This window comes from Muscardinus avellanarius (genome assembly GCF_963383645.1).
Source record: "Muscardinus avellanarius genome assembly, chromosome: 3".
Taxonomy (NCBI): domain Eukaryota; kingdom Metazoa; phylum Chordata; class Mammalia; order Rodentia; family Gliridae; genus Muscardinus; species Muscardinus avellanarius.
The window spans coordinates 131,543,846-131,559,903 of NC_137788.1; the positions used below are offsets into that span (position 1 = coordinate 131,543,846).

The following is a 16,058-nucleotide window of genomic DNA, read 5'->3' on the forward strand; positions in this document are numbered from 1 at the left end:
CTCGTGCGCGCGCGCTCTCACACACACACACACACACACACACACACACACACACACACATATCCTCCTTTTTTTGCGGTACTGGGGATGGAACCCAGGGGCATTCTACCTCTGAGCTCCACCTCCAGCCCTATTTTTTTTTTTTATTCTTTATTTTGAAACAGGATCTCACTGAGTTGCAAAGGACCTTGCTAAGTAGCTGAAGCTGTCCGCCCACCGCGATCCTCCTGTCTCAGCCTCCCGAATGCTGGGATTACAAGCGTGCACCACCACGCCTGGCTACACACCCTCCATTTTGATAGGCTGTGCGTTTCTGTTCTAGCTTTGCGACTGAGATGAAACCAGTAGCCAGGTCTGGTGCATAGATGCTTCCCTCCAGCACTCCCTGGAGGAAGTCATGGAGCCCTGAGACTTTTTGGTCAAGTGGGTGAACACCTTTTTAGCCCCTGCTCAGGATTCCCAAACTGCAGGCACCCAAAGTCCCGGAGTCTCTAGGCCCCTCTGGCTTGGGCTCATGGGGCCTGAAAGAATCCGACTCCTTGGAAGTGTTGCTGCAGGGCAGAGTGGAAAGAACACGGACTCGAAGGCAGGATTAGACTCACATCCCAGCTCTGCTTTCTTTCAGATGGTTGAGCTCAGACAAGTCATGGGATCATTCTGAGGCTCAGTTTTCTCATCTGTATAATGGAAGTGGTAACCGCTAGTCTAGCAGATGCCATAAGGATTAAGTAAGACTAGAGATGTGAATGAACTCGGTACAGTGCCTTAATGAGTGGACACTTAATGAATATTAATTGAGCCAAGATGACCCCTGATGAGGTAGAGCATGATAGCAGCCCTACAACCCAGGATGGAGAAGAGAGAGAGAAAACGGTGCAGCTGTCAGCTGCCCTTAGGGGAGCACCCGGAGAGAGCAGATGAGAAAGTGTTAGCCTAATAGGGGTTTCTCTCCTGCAGTGATGGGCTGAATTACATTCCCTCAAAGTTCTCACGTTGGAGCCGCACTTCCCAACATATCACAGCGAGACTGTATTTGGAGATCACCTTTGCAAAGCTGACTAAGGTCAAATGAGGTCGTGTGGGTGACTCAGGAAGAGGCAACGAAGGCAGATACAGAGCTGGGCTTGGTGGTGCCCGCCTGTAATCCCAGTTCTTGGGAGACGGAGACAGGAGGATCACAGGTTCCAGGCCAGCCTCAGCAAATTAATGAGACTGTTTCAAAATAAAAAATAAAATCAGTCTGGGGGTGTAGCTCAGGGGTAGAATGCCTTTGGGTTCAATCCTCAGTAAAACACACACACACACACACACACACACACACACACACACACACACACAGGTGCACATGAGAAATAGCGTGTGAAGACACAAGAAGACAACGGCCATTTGCAAGGTGAGAAAAGGGGCCTCAGCACAAACCCTGCAGACACCTTGATCTCAGACTTCCACCCTCTGTGACCAAGAGGCAGTGAGTGCTTGCTGAGCCCCCGCCTGTGGCTTTGTCACAGCAGTCAGAGCAGATAAAATGAACGAACCTGCACTTTGGTCAGGTGTGTCTACCTACAGCGGGATCTTGGACTGTGTGGCATCCAGAGGTTTGGACACTAGGTGAGGCAGCCCTGCTCCTCCCAGAAATAGACCAAATGGTTTTAGAAACCAGCTGCACTCTAGGAGGACCAGGGCTAAATGGAAGATTAAAAATAATAATAAAATAAAAGAGCCAGGTGTGGTGGCGCACGTTTGTAATCCCAGAATTCGGGAGGCTGAGACAGGAGAATCACGGCTCGCGGCCAGCCTCAGCTATTTAGTGAGGCCCTTTGCAACTCAGTGAGACCCTGTTTATTTATTTATTTATTTATTTATTTATTTATTTATTTATTTATTGGTGGTACTGGGGTTTCTGGAGGCCCTTCTACCTCTGGGCTACACTCCCAGACACACACACACACACACACACACACACACACACACACACACACACATTTTTGAAACAGGGTCTCTTAAGCCAGCGCGCGGCTGGCTTCGAACCTGCGTGATCCTCCTGTCTCCGCCTCCCAAGAGTGGGGATTACAAGTGTGCGCCACCACGCCTGGCTATTCTTTATTTTAAAACAGGGTCTCTTGGGCCGGCCGTGGTGGCGCACGCTTTTAATCCCTGTGTTTGGGAGGCGAAGACAGGAGGATCCCGCAGGTTCGAAGCCAGCCGCGCTGGTTTAAGAGACCCTGTTTTCAAATAAAAATATAAAAAAATAGGTCTGGGAGTGTAGCCCGGAGGTAGAAGGGCTCCCAGGAACTCCAGTACCACACAAAATAAAATAAAGAATAAAAAATAGGGCTGGTGGTATAGCTCAGAGGTAGATTGTCCCTGGGTTCAATCACCCCCCCCAAAAAAAAGAAAACCTGATACAGTGAAAGAACTTGGGGTCATGCCAGTTAACCTAGAGAAGAGACAGCTCAGCTTCTCTGGGAATCTGAAGGCGATTCCAGTAATGGCTGCTGTCCTAGGACAGCATGGGCGCTCTCAGTGGCTAGGGAGCAGTGGTTGGTATAGGTGCTATGGAGGGGATCCCGGCGACAGGCCTGGCATGGGCCTCCACAAACCACCCTTCCCAAACCCCAGCATCTATGATTCCACAGCCTCAGCTCCAAAACCTTCTCTTGGGTCCTCCTGATAACTGGACTCATTTCCTGGCTTCTCAGCCCTGTTTCTCTTCCAACCAGGTGTTTCCTTCCTTCGTGTGCCTCTGAGTGTCTGTGTCTGTGTGTGTGTGTGTGTGGCACACACACGCACACTCCATCTAGCCTCCGCCATCAGACCGGGAACCTCAGAAACAGGTGACCACAGCCCTTTCTACCCTTCACCTGTCTCCAACGTCCACCCATCAAACCATTCACAGCTGGCTTCTCTGCTTTGCAAGCTCCCAGAAAAAGTGGAGAAAGAATTCCAGGCTTTTTGCAAAGGCCCCTCCTGAAAGGGCTCATGAGATCTGGGCAAGTGACATGTTCCGTGGCATGCTCAAGACGGGTGGCCACGGTTCCCGGCAGCCCCTCTGCAGCCCGCATGGCGCCTCGGTCCTTTTGGGAGCTGTGAGTGTTAGGGAGTGATGGTATTCTCTAGGCTGAGAAGAATGTGTGGCCGAGGCCACGTACCAGCCAATGGGCAAGCCAAGCAATGGAAAGTGAGAGTGGGGTCCCTTCTCCCCAGCACCCCCTCCCTGGCCCCAGTGCTCCCAGGGACGAGCCTCAGGCCTCAGCCACAGCTTCATCTGCTGTGCCTCTGCATGCACGAGGGGGATTAATAATTCATGCAAATCTGCAAGTTAAATGCTATGTCAAAAATAGAAATACAATTGTCTGCAATAAAATTAAAAACAGAAAGTCCTCAAATCCAGAGATTTCTATCGACAGAGTTTCCCATCATCAGGAAGAACAAACCTCTCACTGGGCTGGGGGTGGGGGGTGGGGGCCTTCACAGGCTCAGGGGCTGCTGCAGCTTGTGCTCCCCACTGACCACCCCTCACTGCCTGCTGCCGGGCCTGCAAGGACCCAGCCTGCCGGCAGTGGGTCTCTGGAGCCTGGCTGGAGCCAGAGGGCTCAGGGTGAAAGAAATGGGCGGGGCTGGGAGAGGTGGCATCGGCCCTGTCTTCATCTCAAGAGACAGATGGACACCAAGGGCTAGGACGCAGGAGATCTGGAGTCTAGGTTCACCTCACTCCTAACCAGCCGTGTGAGCGTGGGCAGGTCACGAGCTGTCCTTGCCCTCAATTTCCTCAAGAAAGGAAGGTATGGACAGACTGGTGGTATTCTCTTTCTCTCTCTCTCTCTGGCACTGAGAATTGAATTCAGGGGAATTCTACCTTTTAGGTATACCCTCAGTCCTTCATATATATTTAGATTTTGAAACATAGTCTTGCTAAGTTGCCCACGCTTTACTCCAACCCAGGATCCTCCTGTTTCAGCCTCCTAAGTAGTGGGATTATAGGTATGTGCTACCACACCCAGCTCTATTCAGGTCTCTTAAAGTTGGGAGACCCTGTTTTTATGTGAACTCAATACAGAAAAATAGAGTAAGATGGTGGAGTGGGAGCCAGAATCCTAATTATTACGCCCCTTATCCTCATCCTCGCTTCAAGAAGCCACAGGCGTGTACAGAACACAGAGGCAATCCCATCCCACAGTCTTGATCAATTATTTCTAAATGCAGTCTTGCAGACACGCTGGCTTCCTCTGGGTCATCTGGGAGCTTATTAAAGACAGAGCTCCCAGAAGGGCTCAGGTAGAGCTGGGGAATCTTTATTTAGCCTCCCCACCCTCTTGCCAGCTGCAGCGTGCAGCCAAGTGTGGACGCTGCTGGATCAGATGATTCCCACGTCCTTCCCTGCTCCAGAGCATTTTGCCAAGCCTGTGCCCGCATCCCTGGGCCTCCGGGTATCCTTCCCGGCTGCCCTGTGACCTTGGTGCTCACAGCCTCCTGAAATACCCTGCCTCTGTGTGGAAGCCCAGTTCTTGGGCCCCGGGGAAGGGAGGCAGCCAGATGTGCCCCTGAGCTTCCTGTGAAGTGGGGTGTGTTGTTGGGAGACCGAGGAATGTACCCTGGGAGTGTCAGCCGCAGTGGGCTGGGGGTATTGACGGGCGGAGCGTGTAGGCTAACAGGATGACTGCAGGTAGTCTGTGGTACCCAGGGACACAGAGCAAGCAACTGTACAGTGCCTCCCATTTGCAAAGCACCTCAGGCAGGTGCGGTCTCATCTGAGGCTTCTGCCAATGACAGCAGCCATGCGGACGGCTGGCCGCTGTTAAATCAGTTTTGCACCCAGGGAAGCAGAGGCCAGCGTAACAGAGGCTTTTTCTGAGTCAGCATGGGACTGGAGACCTGACCTTAGGCCCGTGAAATCCCCTTTCCTGCAGTGTTTGTTTCCAGACATGGGACCTGGATTGGTTGAGGCGACATCAGAAACAGCTGGAGTCCTTGTTAAAATGCAAATTCTGGGGCCCACCGAATCAGATGTGGGTGTGAACACAGGGGGTGAAGTTTTATAAATTCAGGGGAACCATATCCTGCTGTCTCCTCTCCTTCCCTAGGCCCTTTCTGCCACATTTGGTAGCAGGTATGAGCATGCATGCCTAAGAGCCAATCTTTTTCTGTGTGTGCGGTACTAGGGATTGAACCCAGGGGTATTCTACTTCTGAGCTATATCCCCAGCCCTATTTTATTTTTTATTAATTAAATTTTTTTTGCAATACTCGGGATGGGACCCATGGGCATTCTAACTCCAAGTTACACCCCTAGCCCTATTTTGTATTTTTTATTTTGAAACAGGGTCTCACTGAGTTCCAAGGGCCTCACTAAGTAGCTGAGGCTGTCTGCGAATCGCGATCCTCCTGTCTCAGCCTCCCGAATGCTGGGATCACAAGTGTGCACCGCCATGCCCGGCTTATTCTTTATTTTGAAACAGGGTCTTCCTGCGTTGCAGAGGGCCTAAGTTGCTGAGGCTGGCCTTGAATCTGCAATCCTCTGTCTCAGCCTCCCAAATCCCGGGATTATAAGCATGCACCACTCTGCCTGGCTTAGAGTCAGTCTCCTATGAGAAGAATCCAACTCCTTTGCACATGAGAGACCACAGTTTTATAGATGTTAATTAACTTGCCTCGGGCCACACAGCACTTCCATGAATGACCCTGGGATTTAGAGCTATGTCCGTGGTACCACTGGCAGTGTCTAATAATGACCATAAATGGCAGGAGTATTCAGGGTGGGAGAGGAATTTTTTTTTTTTTTTTGGTGGTACTGGGGTTCCTGGAAGCCCTTCTACCTCTGGGCTACACTCCCAGACCTATTTTTATATTTTTATTTGGAAACAGGGTCTCCTAAGCCAGCGCGTGCAGCTGGCTTCGAACCTGCGCGATCCTCCTGTCTCTGCCTCCCAAGCGCAGGGATTACAAGCATGCGCCACCACGCCCGGAGGGAGAGGAATTTACGAGGTGTGTGTAAGGGATGCTTAGACCTCTCACAGTGCCCCATCCAGGTCCTGAAGGCCCACTTACCGTCCAGCCTGGAGGGCAGGCACACTCTCCGGTGATGTGGTGGCAGGTGCCCCCATTCTGGCAGGGGCAGCGCAGCTCACAGTGAGCTCCATGGCTCCCAGGCGGGCACAGCTCCTCGCAGCTGCACAGAGAAGCAGGGGGTTAGACGCAGCAACATTCACATCAGTGCCCCAGTGGTGCCAGTCCCAATGTCTCCAGCTCCCAGGAAGACAGTCACTTAGGAATCAAGGTGAACTGAATTAGGCACAGGGTCAGGTCAGATGCAGTTCCAGTCCCTGCCAGGAGAGGGATGCAGGGCTCAGATACAGTGCACTGGGATGTTGTGTGCTTGGGCCAATACTTTTGGGATGACTTAGTGTGTTTTTACTGTAAGGAAGAGTGTTCTTCCCCAAGCAGAAGGCATATTACTTGGACTCTGAAGGAGAAATCAGTTTCCCTAAGCAAGTGGAAGGGCATACCGGGCAGGAGGAACAGCATGGGCAAAGGCACAGGGATCCTGCCTTCAAGAATTTGCTTGAATTCAGAAGAGGGGAGGATCTAGGGCATGTCCTTTCCAGGCTCTGGAAGGCTGCTGGCTTCCATGTGTGGGGGCTGGGCACAGTCGAGCATGGGGAGGCTGTGCACTGGGGCTCCACTTAGAGTCTTCATTCAGTGGCCCTGGCTTCTAGCCAAAAGGGTCCTGGAACCCTCAATCAAGGATGTCTCTGTGGTCAGAGTCCTTGGCTGCTCCCTCAGGACCTAGAGCTGCTACACAACCTTCACCAGGGCTGGGAGAACGCAGATCTTGCCTGTAAGAAGGTCTCACCTAAGCCATCTTGGAGGTCCCTATCAACGTGGACTCTCCAGGAAACTGGGGTGAGGGGCTCTTTGGGGTCTGACGAGAGGACATGAGAAAAGGAACAGGCACAGTAACCTTGTCAAATCTATACATAATATATCCCCGGGGCTCTCCCCACCTCCCCACCCACATCCCTATAGCCTGGAAGGGCGAGCAGAATCTTATAGGTTAAGGTCAGGAGAGAATTTCAATCTAACGTCTGGGGCTCCTGGCCAGGAAGGGCCCCCTGGGAAGTATTTAATGAGCTCCTCCGTCTTGCCACCTGCCACCTAGGCACAGTCTGTTTGGACCAGTTTGCCCCAGGATCTGAGACCTGTGTGGGAGAGGCCTGGGAATTTAGACTCTGCGGGACCCGAGGTCAGACTGCAGATGTCACCGCCGGGACTTTCAGACCCTTCCATGCTGGTCACCCAGCTCAGGAGAGCCCGCAGAGGTGAAGGCAGCCAGGCCGCCCTGCCCCTGGCCCTGCCCCTGATTTAGGCCCTTCTCCTCCCCTGGATAACCACGCCCTCCCCGGCACCGCCCCTCTCTGCCCCCGCCCTGCACCGAGGCCCCTCCCCCGACTAACCACGCCCTCCACGACCCGCCCCTCACATAGGCCCCTCCCCTCCAAGACTAATCACGCCCTTCCTGCCCCCCCCCTCATCTAGGCCCCTCTCCCCCGTGGCTAACCACGCCCTTCCCCGGCACCGCCCCTCCCTGGCCCGCCCCGTATCGGGGCCCCTCCCCTGACCAACCACGCCCTCCCTGGCCCGCCCCTCCCCTCTGGCTAACCACGCCCCCCATGGCCCGCCCCTCCCCGCTCGCGCTACTCACTAGACGCCGGTGTAGCCGGGCGCGCAGAGGCACTCTCCGGTGCGCGGGTCGCAGCTGGCGCCGTGGCGGCACTGGCACGGCAGCTGGCAGCCCTTGCCGTGGGTGCCTGGTGCGCACAGCTCCTCGCAGCGCCAGCCGCGGAAGCCGGCGGCGCACACGCAGGCGCCGGTGATGGGATTGCACAGGGCGCCGTTCTGGCACTGGCACCGGTTGCTGCAGTGGGGACCCCAGTGGTCGCTGTCGCAGCCTGCAAGACAGGGGTCCGACAGGGTTGCAGCGCCCCCGCGGGTTTCCTCGGAGCGCGGGCCGGGAACCACTGCGCATGCGGCCTTCGCACCTCTGCCCTGTGCTTCCCAAACCCCAGGCAGCCAGAGGATTTTTTTTTTTTTTACCCCCTTAGGGTACTGGAGATGGAACATTCTACCCCCAGCTACACCACCAGCCCTATTTTTTTTTTTTTTAAAGCAGGGTCTCACTAGGTTGCTGAGGCTGTCCTGGAACCTGTGATCCTCCTGTCTTTTTAGCCTCCCAGGTAGTGGGATTACAGGCATGCACCACCACGTCTGGCTCTTTGGCTCATCTTAACCTCCATGAGTTCATCCACCAGGCCAAACAAGCAAGTTAACAATGGTGAGGGAGGGGGTGGTACCTCAAGGCAGCTCCAGAAAGCCTTTCCCAGCTAGGCCATTCCCTCCAACCAAAGGGCGGGCCCCGGCCCCTCTCCAGCCCTGAAATGCTGGAGTCACGACTTGCTTGCTTCCCTCTGTCTCTGCACAAGTCTTTTTGGTTGTCTTTCTCTGTTTCCCTCAGCCAGATCTCCTCTCAGGGCCTCCCCAGCCCAGCCCAGCCCAGCCCAGCCCAGCCCAGCCCAGCCGGGCTCCATTTCCCCTTCCTGCTCTGGTCTCCCCCTTTCCCATACTCACTGATTTCCTCATATCTGGCACCTCACGCTGGAAACACTTCTTCTAACTCCCTGCCCCTCCCCTGGGTCCATCTCCCTGCAGTTCTCTTCTCTTTCTCCCTTTCAGGGATACCTAAGCCCCCTGTTTGCTTCCTTCTCAGTTCAATTCCGTTACTTTCTGTGCAGCCGGCTTCAGAAGAAGTGGGAAGAGGAAAGGTTTCTCTGAGAGGTAACTGACAGCCTTGAAGACCTTCACATGTAATTAAGTGTTTCAAAGAGTGACAGCCTGGCAGAAATTCCCACTGCAGCAGTTCAAAGGAACTGAACGGCAGCACACCAGGAAGGTCAAGCAGCTGGCCCACCTTTGACCCTCAACCAGGAATATAAGATACAGGACAGCAAGATGTCAGCAAACCACAGACTCGTTCCCATGAAATCTGGGTGGGCGTGAGTGTGGACCCAGGCGTGGACAGACACAAGTCATGTTCTAAGAGAAAGATGTTCAGTGGAGAGAAAGATGGCTTCCAGCTCAGGTGATTGGGCAAGGCTTCCTAGGAGAGGAAGCATCAGGTGGGCTGTAAAAGACAGCTCACTTTGCTGCCCGACGGGGTGACTGCCCGTCTGGCTGTCAGCATGGAGAGTCCCCCGTTGCAGGAAGTCCCTCAGTCCTGGCCTAGCTGGAATGGCCCAGCGCACTGCTGCTTGAAGTGGAGACGATCAGAAGATGGTTCATCTTTGTGCTCCAAGTTGCAAGGTTTAGACAATCAAGAGGAAAGGGGCCGGTGAGTGGGATCAGGAAGGGTCATTGGGGTTGGCTCAGTATGAGCAGATGCAGTGGATCCCAGTGTGGACCATGTACGAGAGAACAAGGTTGAGTGTGGTCCCTGAGTACATGGGACCTTTGGGGGCCTAAAGGTTGGTAGAAGGATCACTCCATCAGCCTCGTCGATCTCCCGCATGCCTTTAGAACACTGAACCACTGACTCCCAGAATCCCTGTCACTCCATCTTGGTTCATCCCTTCATCTGTGCTCCAAGTAGTCACATAGACAGACTGAGCTGCCAGATCACTAGTGAGCCCCGCCCCGCACTTCCCACCTGGTATTACTGTAGGCAGATATCAAGTCCATTTGCAGTTATAGCTTCCATCACTGAAAGAGGCTCATAGGACAGAGAGCGACCAAGCAGCAATCCAGCATCTCCCAGCCCGCCCTCTCTACAAGACGCATGCCCAGGGAACAGAAAGACTTAGCAGCATTATGACTAGCATTTCTCTGTGTCTTCTTTGTTGCTGAACACATGTGGTTGATTCATATAAGGTTTTATTTTAATTTACTTTAGTTTGGTGGGGGAGTCCTGGGGATTGAACCCAGGGGCATTCTACCTCTGAATTACATCTCCAGCCCTTTCTGTTTTTCCCTTTGAAACAAGGTCTTGGTAAATTGCCGCAACTGGCCTTGAACCTGTGAACCTCCTGTCTCAGCCTCCCAAGTACTGGGATTACAGATGTGTGCCACCATGCCCAGCTGATTTGTGTAAGTCTAATGTACGTATGACTCCATTATAATAATGACAACCATATTTTAAATGCTTCCTACATGACCAGCCATCCTGGAAATTTACACACTAATAAAACTTATTCTTTGCAACCCCATGATTTAGGTTTTCTTATTTTCCCATTTTTCAGATAGGGAGGTAAAAGGTCAGAGAAGTTAGGTGATTTTCCAAGGTTACATAGCAAGAGCAGGCTCAGGTTGTTGCAGGTCTCTACTGCAAGTAAACAGGATACTTTCTAGAGGATAGTCTAAGGACAGGCTTAGAGGTGATGGGAGGGACAAGACAGCAGTTGCAAAGCCCAAGGTCAGGGACACCACAGAGACCGACCAGCTCCTCTCTGATGAGTGCTGTGAACAACCTCAGGGGCCAGGACAGACCTTGGCTTTGTAGGAAATCGCTGGGGTCTAAAGCCACTTCGTCGTCAGTGCCGCCCAGGGCATCCAGTTACTCTCTGCTTATCAGGTGGCCTCCACTTTTGCTGGCACAGCCAAAACCCAGAAGGAAGCCAAACTATGCCTCTGGTAAGGAAGGCGGAATGTTGTCCCAGAGTTCATGCAATAACACTTGGGACTTTTGTCCCTCTACTGTGCATTCAGCACTTACCAAGCACCTACTGGTGCTGGAAGGTGGCCTGTCCTCCTGGGGTGTACAGTTTCACGGAGGCACAATCTTCAGTGCACTGTGTCAGTGCTGTAATAAGGGTGGTCCGGGGCATTGTAGCTGCTCAGGCAAACACAATTCTATTAAGTCTGACACTCTGGTTTCTCACACTCCAGACGGGCGTGCAAGCGTGTATGTATGTATATGCACGTGTATGTTTGTGTCTGCATGTTCGATGGAGTGGCTACAATATGTGGCAAGAGCTTTATGTCACAGGGGAAGCCACGGAAATAAACAGAAAACATCTGTAGGCTACAAAGCAGAGCTACTTGGAGCCACCAATGCAGGGGCGAATAGTCCCTCATATTGAAAAAGACAGGAAAAAGATTACACTCAATTTAGAATATCCTGATTAGGGAAGCAGGGAAGTGTGTAATCCATTCTAGAGAAATTTCTCCCTGGAGTGATTAAGTGGGAAAAAATGTTAGGGTTCACAAGAATAAACTTCAGTTATGTAGAAAATTCACTTAAAATACCTCATTCCCCAGCAATGACGGAGAAATGAAGCAGAGCTGCAGAAAGTCAATTATCTCCTCTGCTGAAGGTGAATAAAAACTATCACCACTGTAATACAATAGAGCTTGCAGATGATCGCAAACTCTTTCCAATGTGGCCTTGGGACATCACCCGCCACAGGGCTTTTTCCCCCTCCTTATCCTTGGCTCTGCCTGAGCTTTCGGGTGCATGTGTTTTCTCTGGGCAGCAGCTGGGTGCACCCAAAAGTGTGTGACCTGGTGAGTCCCCCTTCCCTGCTGACCTGTCAGACTTTGGGGTTCAGGCCTTTGTGCTCCTGGGTCCCCACAATGGGAAGTAGCCCCACCACTGATGTCACCCTGGACAGGCTTGTGATCTGTAACTGCAGTTGACTAAGCAGCTCCTATGTGCCAGGAAAGGAGATATAAGGTATAAAGAGGATTTTCTCACCTATTGTAGCAGGTGCTATTACTATCCCCATCCTAAAGATAAGGAAGAGCAGCTCAGAGGGGTTTGACTTGTCCCCAGGTCACACAGCTAGAGAGTGACTGGGAGTCAGAGTCGCAAACACCTGCTGTCCTGCTGGGCGTGGCTTGGTGCTGATGGGAGGAGGACTTGGGACATGATAGCCAGCCTGGCCTTAAAAAACCACACTCAATTATCCATAGAGGTGAGAGTGCAGAGGGCCGGCTTTCCGCACGTGCCTTGTTTGGGGATCAGTTAATGTGAATGTGTGAATGGTAGTCACAGGTTCCAGGTTCTCCACAAGTGGCCCTATTTCCCATAATTTTATTCTCTCCAGTTAAGATTATCTATTGATTTATTCAGAACTTTTTCTTTCATATTAAAAGATACATAACTTAAATTTTCTACTTTAATCTTTTTTGTGTGTGTGTGGTACTGGGGGTGGAACCCAGGGGCTTTTCTACTTCTGGGCTATACATCCAGACCTATTTTATACCTTATTAAAACAGGGTCTCACTAAGTTGCTGAGAGCCTCACTAAGTAGCTGAGGCTGGCTTCAAACCCGTGCGATCCTCCTGTCTCAGCCTCCCAAGCGCGGGGATTACAAGCGTGCACCACCATGCCCAGCTTTACTTTAATCATTTTAGTGGTACTGGAGGTGGAACTCAGAGGCTTTTTACCTCCAGGCTATACTCCCAGACCTTTTTTTATATTTTATTTGGAAACAGGTCTCACTAAGTTGCTGAGAGCCTCACTAAGTAGCTGAGGCTGGCTTCGAACCCGTGCGATCCTCCTCTCTCAGCCTCCCGAGCACAGCGATTACAAGCATGCGCCACCACGCCTGGCTTACTTTAATCATTTTAAGTGTGAGTCAGTGGTATTAATTTTACTCACAATGTGTCTAATTAACATCACCACTTCCAAACTTTTCTATCACCCCCAAAAGAAAATTTGTAACCCATTATGCAATAACCCAACTCCTACATATTAGCCACTAGGAAACTAACTTTCTTTCTTTCTTTCTTTCTTTCTTTCTTTCTTTCTTTCTTTCTTTCTTTCTTTCTTTCTTTCTTTCGTGTGGTGCTGGGGATGGAACCCAGGGGCATTCTACCTCGGAGCTACACCCCCAGCCCTATTTTTTATTCTTTATTTTGAAACAGGGTCTCACTAAGTTGCAGAGGGCCTAAATAGCTGAGACTGGCTGTGAACCTGCGATCCTCCTGTCTCAGCCTCCCAAGTACTGAGATTACAGGTGTGCATCACCATGCCTGGTTCTAGGAAATTTTAATCTTCATTCTTTCTCCCTGAATATGTCTATTTTACACATTTCATATGTGGAGTCATACAATATCAGTCTTTTGTGCATGGCTTATCTTACTCAGCCTAAAGTTTTCAAGAATTGTCTGTGTTGTGACATGTCTTAGAACTTAATTTGTTTTGATGACTGGAGAATATTCCATTGTATGTAGATACCACATCTTGTTTTTCCATTTATCTGTTATAAACACGTGGGCTGTTTCCACCTTTTGGCTATTGTCAATAAAGTTTCCATGAACACTGGTTTACAAGTTGTTATCATTATTATTATCATCATTATTTTTGTAGCGGTGGGGATGGAACTCAGACCTCAAACATGCTAAGCAGGCACTCTACCACTAACGTACACCCCCAGCCTACAAGCATATTTTTTTAGTAGCATCCCTAAGCATTACTTATTAAAGTACAACTAAATATGTTTTTTAATGCCTTTATTGACTTTTCTCTGTTAGGAACAATAACTTGGCTGGCTGACCATGTTATTTTTTTTATTATTGTTGTTTTGGTTTTTTCTGCTCACCACTTTTATATAAGCTGGCTTAAACACCTTGTGTTTGATATCTTCTGTTGGCCCTGGAGTCTCCCTGGTTGGGGGCAGAGGAAAGCTGGGGCATGTCTTGTGATCCCCCCGCCCTGCCAACAGGGTCCCACCCCGCTAGACACGGATGAGCTGTCCATGGTGCTGAAGGGCCTGGCCAGCCTGTTTCCCAGCTATGAAAAGCTGCTGACCCCAGTGGCTTGTGGGAGTTTACCTCCTGACAGTGGCTCTCAGCCTGGTGCACACTGGCATCACCCAGGAATGCTTTAGAAAAATTCATGTCTGCACTCACCTTTGGGAATTCTGATTTAACAAGATGGTCACAGGTGGTGGTGGCCTAAGCATGGTCCTTTGAAAAGCTCTCTGGGCAAAAACTACCTTCCCCCCATGAGCTCTGTTCTTACCAGTCCTCTCAGGGAAGTGAGATGGAAGAGAAGGCTGGTCCTTCTCCTTCCACAGATAGGGGTCTTGACACTCACAAGGAGGTGTGGCCCACTGCAGTGACGTTCATGGGTCTGACATGGACCAGGAGGCCCTGACCCTGAGCCACCCAGCTGGCCAAGGCCCCTGCCCCAGCAATGCAAAGGCTGATGCAGCCACAGAAAGGATCCACAGCCCCCATTCTCCTAAGATGAGGCAGGGGTGCAGATAGGTCAGGGGATTGCTCTAGAGTCTACTGAGCAGCAGGCAGGGAGGCAGAGATGAAGTAGCAGCCACTCAGAGCCATTCCAGCTGGAAAATAAAGCGACTTCCCAGGGACGAGGCCATTTGTCAACGGACTTGCCCCAGTAAAAGCTCAATCAAGTCCTCAGCGGCCCAGCCCCTTCACTCTTTCAGGCCCAGGCTGCAGTTTCCTGGGAGCATTAAAGGGTGAGTCAGAGCTAATGCTGTGCAATTTGGGGCAGCCTCCATCCCAACCTGGGCCCCTGTTGTCACACCAGCAAAAGGACAGATGTGGATCCTCAGTTCTTGCCTTGACTAGGTAACCCTTCAAAAGCGGGAATTGAAGAATGTGGGGAGAGGGGTTAGGTCATCACAGGTGACCAGTGACGTTCACATACAGCCAAGAACTGTACCCTCCAATGCCAGTGGGGCCCTTACTAAGAAACGCTGATAGCCAGGCACAGTGGCACACACTTGTAATCCCAGCATTTGGATCACAGTTCGCGGCTCTCACTAAGTAGCTGAGGCTGGCCTTGTACCTGCAATCCTCCTGCTTCAGCCTCCCAAGTACTGGGACTACAGGCATGTACCACCAGACCTGGCTCCATTTAATTTTATTTTGTAACCGGGTGTTGCTAAGTTGTCTAGCTACTTAGTGAAGCCTTTGGCAATGCAGTGAGACCCTGTTTCAAAATAAAGAATAAAAAATAGGGCTGGGGGTATAGCTTGGAGGTAGAAGCCCCTGGATTCCATTCACAGTACCACACCCCCCCCAAAAAAAAAGAAAAAGAAAAGAAAAGAAGGAAAGAAAGGAAAAAAACACTAATAGGTGTGAGCCCAGTGGTGCATACCTGTAATCTTAGCCACCCAAGAGGCTGAGACAGGAGAATCACAAGTCTAAGACCAATCTACACAACTTAGCAGCACCCGGTTACAAAATAAAAGTAAAATGAAGCTGAAGCCAGGTCTGGTGGTACATTCCTGTAGTACTTGGGAGGCTGAGACAGGAGGATTGCAGGTACACAGCCAGCCTTGCTACTTAGTGAGGCTCTCAGTAACTTAGTGAGACTTTGTTTCAAAATAAGGATAAAATATAGGGCTTGTGGTGTAGTTTAGAGGTAGAATGCCTCTGCATTCAATCCCTAGTACAAAATAAAATGTAAACAAATAAATAAATACATAAATAGGGCTGGGGTGCAGCTGGATGGCAGAGTATCCCTGGGTTCAATGGCTAGTACCCCCCACCCAACACACACAAAGAGGAAAAAGAAAATGAAAGAAACACTGGTAGGTAAATGCTGGGGTCTCTTCCAGTCCTAATATTATATGAGTCTATACCCTGTTGCCAAATATTCCCATTTGAGAAACGGGCCAGAGGGAGTGGGGTGTGAGGTGTGGGGTGCTTGTCTTTGTGTGGAAGACAAATGAGGGGTTACTCAGGCCCTGAGCTGAGCCATCACTTAGTTCCCTATCTTTCTACCACTTAGATTGTTGGAATTAAATATTAATAGACCAAGGTACTGTAGATTAAAACACGAATCTCCTGACACAGTCCCTAAGCCTAGAAGATGCTGACAGCACAGGATTACAAGGATGCGCACTAGCTCTTAGTGATCTATTTATTACACTGTTACTTCCTCTGCACGACTCATGCACACTGTCCCATCGCCCTTAACCTCCGAGGGGAGGCTGGAGCGCCCAAGGCTGGCTGAACACAGGAGGCACCTCCAGGTCTTGCTGTATCCTGGGGTAACAGGGACTGAGGGGTGAGCCCGAGCACGTGCTG

General features: G+C 51.0%; 1 protein-coding gene across 4 annotated transcripts in view; it reads right to left on the bottom strand.

The window, feature by feature from the left end:
• The window catches only part of MEGF11 (multiple EGF like domains 11), a gene marked incomplete at both ends in the record, with an annotated part of 227,329 nt that overhangs the window by 78,037 nt on the left and 133,234 nt on the right, over positions 1–16,058 (bottom strand). For all 4 annotated transcript variants that reach the window (XM_080691722.1, XM_080691721.1, XM_080691723.1 and 1 more), the window contains 2 exons: positions 6,045–6,165; positions 7,699–7,945. In XM_080691722.1, coding sequence (XP_080547848.1) covers positions 6,045–6,165; positions 7,699–7,945 — 368 coding nt within the window. The remainder of the gene's footprint in view (positions 1–6,044; positions 6,166–7,698; positions 7,946–16,058) is intronic.